Below are 8995 nucleotides of genomic sequence, written 5' to 3'. Positions count from 1 at the left end.
TTTTTACTCCTAACACTTGCAAGTTTTCTGTTTTTACTTTAGGAATAATTTAATTTTTTACTTCATTTGCATATGGTGATTGGTAGAGATTTCATATAGCTGCTTTATCTAATTAATGAGTATCCTAGTTGAGTTACTAGAATTTCTTGTATTGTTAGCATGCTTAATTCCAATTATAACAATTATCTTTTAAATGAACTAAATCCAAAAAGTTTCCTTTATTATTTCCATATCACTCATTTAACAGTCAGCTAAAGGAAACTTTGTCTAATCGGGACCGGGAGATAAACAGCCTCCGGCGGCAGCTAGATACAACTCACAAAGAACTTGATGAAGTAGGAAAATCTAAAGAAATATCTTTTAAGGAAAACAGACGATTACAAGATGATCTGGCTACAATGGCAAGAGAAAACCAAGTATGAACACAATGCATAAACTTTGACAGCTTGCAGTATACAGTTTTACAGTATATTTGTTGTTTGCTGAATTTTAAAGCTCTATGTTTCCTAAAATTTGATAACACAAATAATTACATGAGAAATAATTATCTAAGGAGAATAGTATTTGTAAGAGTCTTTTAAAATGTGGTTTAGAATGCTGCTATTATGTATTACAGGATGTCTAATGGATGCAACTGTAGTGGTCTCCTCACCATTTAGACCTTTGTTACAAAGCATCCTAAAACTGGAAGCACGGAATTCTTTTTTTTTTTTAAAGATTTATTAATTTATGCATATAAGAATTGGGGGGTAGGCCAGAGGTACGAGTGGTGAGAGAATTCACTAGAGACAGAATGGGGAGCAGAACAGGCAGCTCTACTGAAATACTGCAAGGGGAGCAGCGGGCAAGACAAGGAGAGGTCTGCTGTGCCCAAAGCATGGAATTCTTTATGAGCAAAATCATTGTTACTTTACTGGGTGAGAACCCAGCATCACTCCCAGGACCAAGTTGCCTGATTGTAAAGACCCACAATAGATTTAATTATTCATACTTATTTCTAGTGACTTAGAAATATACCTGTAAGTTAATGAGTATTAGAATGGAAAGTACTGAAAGGTACTGGTTTTTATTGTGCTAGTTTGTTAAAGGATTAAAAAATTAATTTCAGTATTCAGTATAAAGAATATTGCTGAAATATGAATTTAAAATATGTAATCCCTGAGCATAGCTAGCCCTTAATAAAAATGCCAGCATGGTCAGAACTATTGCAAGAGATGTATAATAAGGTTTGGTTAAAAAGCCGGATTCGGCCAAGAAAAATACTTGAAAATAACACCTACAAGCAGTTTTACTTTTTTTCCTATTCTCTTTTATTCCAAATTCAAAAGAAGCAATATGAATATAAATAGAACTCCTTAGGTACTGCATTCATTTTAGATTTATCTTTAATATTTGGATTTATAGGAAATTTCATTGGAATTGGAAGCTGCAGTGCAAGAAAAAGAAGACATGAAGAGTAGAGTTCATAATTACATAACTGAGGTGTCACGATGGGAGAGCTTAATGGCTGCTAAGGTGAAAAAGCACTATTTAGGTTGGATTTAAGACTGATTTTTTTCAACTTTTTCGTGTTTGTTAAATCTGTCTTCTTAGAGATTTACTTATGAGACTAGATAGAGGTCTTGCCTACTGTCTTCTAGTATTTTCCCACAGATGTTACTTCCTATTGTATCTACACATCGTTTATGCTTCCTAAATTAAAACAAAACTACCATTTTGTGTATATGTTTATGGCATGGGTATTTCAGTGAGTGACAATTACTAATCTAGAAACAATTACATTTAAACCAGGAAAAAGAAAATCAAGATTTGTTAGATAAATTTCAGATGCTTCATAATCGTGCTGAAGACTGGGAGGTCAAAGCCCATCAAGCTGAGGGAGAGAGCAGCTCAGTTCGACTGGAACTTCTTTCTATTGACACAGAGAGGAGACACCTACGAGAAAGAGTGGAACTATTAGAAAAAGATTCAGGAGGTAATACATTCATTTGTCTTGTGAAGATGATATTTAGAAAACACTCAAAGATACTTGAGGTTTAAGCATTGATAAAATCAATTTTGATGATAATCATTATCATCAAACTTTTTTTAATTGTGGTAAAGTACATATACCATCAAATTTCAGCCATTTTATGTATGTAGTTCTGTGGTAATTAGTACCTTCATATTGTTAAACAGTCTTTACCACCATCCATCAGAACTTTTTCAGCTTCCTAAATTGAAATTTCGTATCTGTTAAGCACTAACTCTCTATGGTCTCTTCCCCTAATCCCTGGCAACCACCATTCCACTTCCTCTCTTATGAATTTAACTTGCATATATAAATGGAATCATAAAATTTTTGTCTTTTTTTGTGACAAGTTTATTTCACTTAACCTTAAGTTTCACTCAAGATTCATCTGTGGTGTAGAATGTGTCCAATTTATTTTTTCTCTAGTTCCCTGTATTTTTGGTGTCATCCAACAAATTGTTGCTAAAGCTTTTCTCTTGACTTTTCTTCTAAGAGTTTTATAAATTTAGCACTTAAGTTTAGTTATTTGGTCCATTTTGAGTTAATTTTTGTCTAAGGTAAAAAATTCAGTTTCTTTTGCTAGGATTAAAAATAAGCTTTTGTCATGAAGATGGTTTAATAAATACTAAAAGTTTCAGCCTGGTTTCTCCTTGCTGCTCATAATAAAATGTAAAGGAAAGATATACATTGAGGAAGAAAATGCTAAGCAAAAAAGGAAACAGGACTTAATGATTTGAAAAATTTTTAGTCTGTCCAAATAGTATCCTCTGAAGACAGGACCAAGATTGACTAGACAACACCTGGGTGAAAAGACTAGGTATGTGACTCATGAATCCAATCTGTCATCTCAACAAAAACACTGCCATTGTGAACTGAAAGGAACAGAAACAGGCTGAAGTGAAAGAAAGATCTTAAACTTTTGGGATTTTGCTAAATAAAAACCAGGCCACTTTTCTGCCAACATGCATTCTCCATCAAGTTAAAAATAGAATGACTCTGAAGGTGGCTCAGAGACTAGTAGGACTGCTCAAAGGCTGGTGAGGCTGCTTTTTGCCCCACAGACCCGGAGGGCCCACACACACAATGGGATAGGGCTACTGCTTCCTCCATTCCAGAAGACAAGGCTGGCACTATAGCTAAGGGCTAAGAAGGAAGGGCCACCCTCACAGGCCTGGAGAACAGAGCATCATGCCACAGATAATTAGTCTTAGGTCTTGAACTCTAATGGAATTTGCCTGCTTGGTTGCGAGCTTACTTTTGACTACCTACCCTTTTACTCCTTCTAGTTTCTCTCTTTCAGAACAGGGTTGCCTATTTTATACTTGTGTTTTGGAACTTGCTTTCTAGTGTCACAGATCTGTGGAGGGGGAGGAGTTTTGCCCTAGATGGACTATACCTTAGCATCCTACCCATTTCTTATTAGATGATGTTTCTGTAAAACTTTGTGCTTAGTGTTAATATTAGAATGTTGGAAGAATGGAGTGAGTGTATTTTGCACATGGGAAGAACATGAATTTGGGAGAGCCAGGGGTAGGTAGAATTATGGCCCCCTAAAATATGTGTTGAAACCCTAACTCCCCAGTAGGTGACCTTATTTAGAAATGGACCCTTTACAGGTGTAATAAGTTAAGATAAGGGTATACACCATAACCCAGTTACTTTATATGACATGAGAAATCTGAACACAAGAAACACAAGGGAAAACAAAAGATGAAGACAAATCAAAGATTAGTATATAAGGTAAAGAATGCCAAGGATTGCCAGCAACTACCAGAAGCTGGCAGAGTCATGGAACAGATTGTCCCCCAGAAAAAAGCTATTTGAACTCTGTGGACATCTAAATTTCAGACTTATAATTTTCATATTTGTGAAGGAAAAAATTTCTGTTTTCAGCCCTGCAGTAATTGGCAGTAATTTGTTACAATTTGAGGAAACTAATACACTGTAAGTTTCTCTATTAGGAGTATAATAACTAAAGAAAAAACTAAATGCTTTTCAACTTTCAAGAATTCTCGGGAGTATTAGAAGTATTATTAGTTCTTTTGTTCTTTGTCATTGTCTGTATTCTTATATGGTATATGAAATTGACTTTTATGTATTTATATTTTGTTTCTTATAGGGAAGATTCTAATATTTTTCTGTATACATTTTCTGTATGCATTTTCACAGCACAGTATTAGATTTTTAATGTTGATAATTTCATTAAAGCCTATTAAAATATTATTTTTCAGGTGTGGAATTCTTATCAAATACTAGAAGTGTAGATTATAGTGTTTTGTATTTATCACTCACAATTTAAATTGTGAGAAATTGAAAATGTGGGTTATTCTAGGAAAAATATCTATTCAGTATTTCACACTTTATGTACTATTTCTATTAGGAATTTCATAAAGTTGGGTATTTATTTTTAGGTTAAATTAAATTTGAATATGGTTTCAGATATTTAGTTCTAAAGCAAACTCCACTTTTAAAATACAGAATTTAAAGACAATTTAATGGTAAGTATATGTGTTACATTTTCTTAAAAATGCATTATCATAGTAGAATTTTTTTTTTTTAAAGATTTATTTATTTATTTGTTTGTTTGTTTATTTATTTATTTATTTCTTTATACAACCACTGGGTACAGTCAGAAGCGCGGGAGGGTGAGAGAATTCACCAGAGCCAGAGCGGGAAGCAGAGCAGGCAGAAGGACCGAAGTACACTGCTGAGGGGAGCAGCGGGCGGCAGGAGAGGTCTGCGCGCCATGTGGGACCCTCCTCCGGTGGCCGGGGAGCAGATGGGGATCGAACCAGGCCGCAGAGGCTGCGGGCAGCTTCGCAATCCAGCGCTCAACCACTGCGCCACCGGGGAGGCCCATCATAGTAGAATTTATAAAAGAAAAGTTAATATTACTTCAAAGAGCCCTCATAATTCATAACACCCTAAAACAATTTCCATCTTTGCATTTCCAAATATATACATGAGTTACTTAATTACCATGATTAATGATTATACAGAATTCATTGTGTTAAGCATTAAATAGGGTCTTTAAATAGCAGACAACTTCCTGAGACTATGTTAATATATTCACAAATCGACTTATATTTATAAAGTGAGTTTGTGGCTACATATTCAAGCCTTTAAAATTGTCAGAATACTTTAACTTTTTACCTATTTATTTTTCTTTTTTCAGCACATAAATGCGCATCATGCTTATGAATCTCAGATCTCATCAATGGCAAAAGCTATATCTACATTAGAAGAACATCTGAGACAACAAGAAGATGAGAAAGCATCAACATTAAGTGATTTGTCATCTCTTAGAGAACTATGCATTAAGCTTGACTCAGGCAAAGATATTATGACTCAACAGTTGAATGCCAAAAGCCTTGAGTTGGAGAGGGTAAGATTAAAGATATTGTTTCAGGGTTTTGTTTTATTGAGTCCTACTCTTAACTGTTTTGCTTTATCAGTTACTATCCAATATATTTCTTTCCTTTTGGAGCATTTTTGACTACAGAATTTTAACAACTAGATTTGACTACTAGATTTCTCTGGCAAACAGCGATGAAATTACATGCTCTCTGGTTTAGAGTAAATGGAGAATACAAGTCCTAGTTATAGAAGAGGAACATAAACTAATACATTCTTTCTCTGTTTAAAGATAAAATATAAATGAATTATCAAGCACTATCATTACTTCCTAAGTGAAATATTTTTTTCTGATTAAAATCTCATGGCATTTAAATCTTTCTTACTTGTAAAAGTTTCCATCCACAAAGAGAGACATTGCTTTTAAATAACTTAGTATTTGTATTCAAATGTGGGTGTTTTCATTTTGTTAATTTTATACTATCTTTGTGTTCAAGTAGCTGAGAAATACTAATACTGACTTGACTGTGTGGTCAGAGATACATATTTAATAGGCTAGAAGGGCCTCCTTGCTGATAAGGTGGCCACATTTTAGAATTTCAAGTTAATGACCCTCTCTTGACAATATAGTATGAGTGAAAACTATTAGAGGGTTGTGGTAGGTCGTATGGCCAAATAAGCCCTGACTAAAATGGCAAAAATTATTTTGAAAATAAGGTGATTTTCTTACATTTGAAGTAGTAGCTCAAAATCTTAAGCTGGTCCCCAAAATAGAGCAACTGATGGGCATATAGTTCTGCAGATAATTTTGGAGCATATCTAAACTCATACTGAAGTGATCTACTTTGTTTTTCTTATAGGTTATAGCAGAATTAGAAAATGTAAAATCAGAATCAGACCTGTTAAAAAAACAACTCTTAAGTGAGAGACATACAATTAAAAACCTTGAATCATTGTTGGCTACAAATAGAGATAAAGAATTTCAGTCTCATTTAACCTCCCACGAGAAGGATACAGAAATTCAGCTACTTAAAGAGAAGCTAACCCTTTCAGAAAGCAAATTGTAAGTGTCATAAGTCAACCTACATGAGGAAATAGCTGATCAAAAACAACTTCTTGATTTGTGGAACAGAGGAGGATGGAAATGTGAAGGATGGTACAAAACCAAAATATTTTAACTATATGGCTGCTGCTTTTAGAAATTCAGGGGTTTATTTCAGGAGATACAGAGTATTTGGAGATGTATTGAATATTGGTAGATTTGTATATCTTCACAGAAAGGTGTGGTATTCCTGGAAGTGAATGAGTGAACTTTAAATAAATGCCTCAGTTTTAGGAAGAAAAAAGATGTTCAGCAAAGGCAAGAGCATTTCAGGATGGGGAATGAGTCTGCTCTCTCTCATTGTGTGGATTAGGAAAAAGACGTCATACATGCTGTGAGGTTTGAGCCTCATAAGTATATTCTTTATCTTTTAGGAGATTGATGATGGTATCTCTTTAGGATGGAGAAATGGGTACATATTTGTTTAAAAAGAGGAGGAAACACAGTAGATAGATAACACAAGTGGAATAATTACCTTTTTTAAGAAGTTAGGAATATTTTTCTGAAGCAGGAGTCAAGAAAGAGCCAATGAAAATACATATTTTCTGATGTTACAATTCATGTCTTGTTCAAATTTGTATCTCTGGCATCACTGCAGTGCCTGCCACATACTATAGGAGCTCAGTAAATGTTAAATAAATGAGATAAATGAAAAAGAAAACTTAGTGTTAGAAGCTCCAAAAGATTTGAAAATTAATATTGAAGTCTTGATCATCTCTTTTATCATCCTTAAGGATCACTTCCACTTGTGTTTATTCATAACAAAAATAAAAATTTGTCACAGTTGACTCTACAACACAGAATATATATTTATTTAATTTTAAATCTGTTTTTCAAGAACTAGCCAAAGCCGGGAAAATACCATGCTTCGGGCTAAAGTGGCACAATTCCAACTGATCTTGATAGTCTCAAGAGGCAGATTTCAACTGAAAGATACGAACGGTAAGAAAAATTTTTTAATACTGGAATGTGTTTTTATTTATTCCCTGTCCTATTCCAGAAAGGATTTACCGTGGCTTAAAAATAGCATAGTTCTTGGGTCTCTCCAGTGGCGCAGCGGTTGAGCGCTGGGTTGCGAAGCTGTCCGCAGCCTCTGCAGCGCCAGTTCGATCCCAGCTGCTTCCTGGCCACCGGAGGAGGGTCCCGCATGGCACGCAGACCTCTCCTACCGCCCGCTGCTTCCCTCAGCAGTGTACTTCGGTCCTTCTGCCTGCTCTGCTCCCCGCTCTGGCTCTGGTGAATTCTCTCACCCTCCCACGCTTCTGACTATACTCAGTGCTTGTAGACATAAATAAATAAATAAATCTTAAAAAAAAAAAAAAAGCATAGTTCTTTCTAAAAAGACAAGTATTGTAGAGATAATATCCTTACAGTAAATAAAGTATGAAATATATAGGTTTTTGTTTTTTTTTTTTTTTTTTTTTAAAGATTTATTTATTTATTTATACAAGCACTGGGTACAGTCAGAAGCGTGGAGGGTGAGAGAATTCACCAGAGCCAGAGCGGGGAGCAGAGCAGGCAGAAGGACCGAGGTACACTGCTGAGGGGAGCAGCGGGCAGCAGGAGAGGTCTGCGCGCCATGCGGGACCCTCCTCCGGTGGCCGGGAAGCAGCCAGGGATCAAACCGGCGCTGCAGAGGCTGCGGGCAGCTTTGCAACCCAGTGCTCAACCGCTGCGCCACTGGGGAGGCCCTATATAGGTGTTTTTAATAGTCTTCAGAGAGAAATTCTTCAGAGAGAATTATTTCAAAGGGTATAGTTAGGAAATCAACAAGCTCGTAAGGATTCTACAGGAGGCTTAATAGGAAAGTCCAAATACAAATCATCATGAAAGTGATGATGATCAAGTGCAGTTAACAATATGTGCCAGATATCATACATGTATCTGATTAATCTTACCAACAACGTATTATTATGTGTATTATAGGAAACCAAGATCAAACAAATAGTTAATTGCAGAGCCAAGATTAAAATCCAGGCGCACACTACCTAATTTTAAAACCTGTGCTCTTAACCACTACAATATATTCCATTCAATTTGATAATTTTTATACTGACTTATATTTTAGTTCCTTTGCTTTATTATGTTGAAAATTATAATCTCCAGGCATTACAAACAGGCATCAGATCTGCCTTTAACAGTTAAAATTGAAAACTATATGTTACTTTTCTTTGGGTGCTCTTTCCTTGTATATTAATACTATTGACACCAACATTATTGAGATTTGATTCTTAAGTAGTGGCCAAATTGCTTGTTAGGTCTTCTTTTTAGCTCTCTTATTCTTATATTTGCAACAAAACTTGAGAGTGATAGGTTTTTTGGAGTATAGGTGGACATTTCCTAGGAAATTTTTTTTCCGTGATTTCAAAGAGAAAACCCAAGGTTGTATCAATCTTGTGAAAGTTATGTTACTTCCTTGTAACTTAAAAGATTAGTTTCTTTCTTTTTTTAAGATTTATTTTATTTATTTATGCATACAAGAACTGGGATGTAGGCTAGAGGTGCAGGGGTGATGAGAGGATTCACTA

The 8995-nt window shown here is 35.2% G+C and overlaps 2 protein-coding genes across 2 annotated transcripts in view; both read left to right on the top strand.

Moving 5' to 3' along the window:
• The first annotated feature begins 232 nt into the window (after window positions 1-232).
• On the top strand, window positions 233-5212 carry LOC129144775 (centrosomal protein of 135 kDa-like). Its single transcript, XM_054688302.1, has 4 exons — window positions 233-416; window positions 1405-1515; window positions 1792-1975; window positions 5187-5212. Exons 1-4 carry the CDS (start codon window positions 399-401, stop codon window positions 5210-5212), a joined length of 339 nt encoding a protein of 112 aa, XP_054544277.1. The 5' UTR covers window positions 233-398.
• LOC129144774 (centrosomal protein of 135 kDa-like) overlaps window positions 5151-8995 on the top strand; it is a 30616-nt gene continuing 26771 nt past the window's right edge. The window contains exons 1-3 of the mRNA XM_054688301.1: window positions 5151-5396; window positions 6226-6428; window positions 7306-7409. Of these exons, the coding sequence (XP_054544276.1) occupies window positions 5229-5396; window positions 6226-6428; window positions 7306-7409 (475 nt within the window). The 5' untranslated portion in view covers window positions 5151-5228. The remainder of the gene's footprint in view (window positions 5397-6225; window positions 6429-7305; window positions 7410-8995) is intronic.

The sequence above is a fragment of the Talpa occidentalis genome, unplaced genomic scaffold (genome assembly GCF_014898055.3).
Source record: "Talpa occidentalis isolate TD23 unplaced genomic scaffold, MPIMG_talOcc4v2.1 talOcc4.6, whole genome shotgun sequence".
NCBI lineage: Eukaryota > Metazoa > Chordata > Mammalia > Eulipotyphla > Talpidae > Talpa > Talpa occidentalis.
The sequence above is the reverse complement of the archived record's forward strand: the minus strand, read 5'-3'. Positions and strand labels throughout refer to the sequence as shown.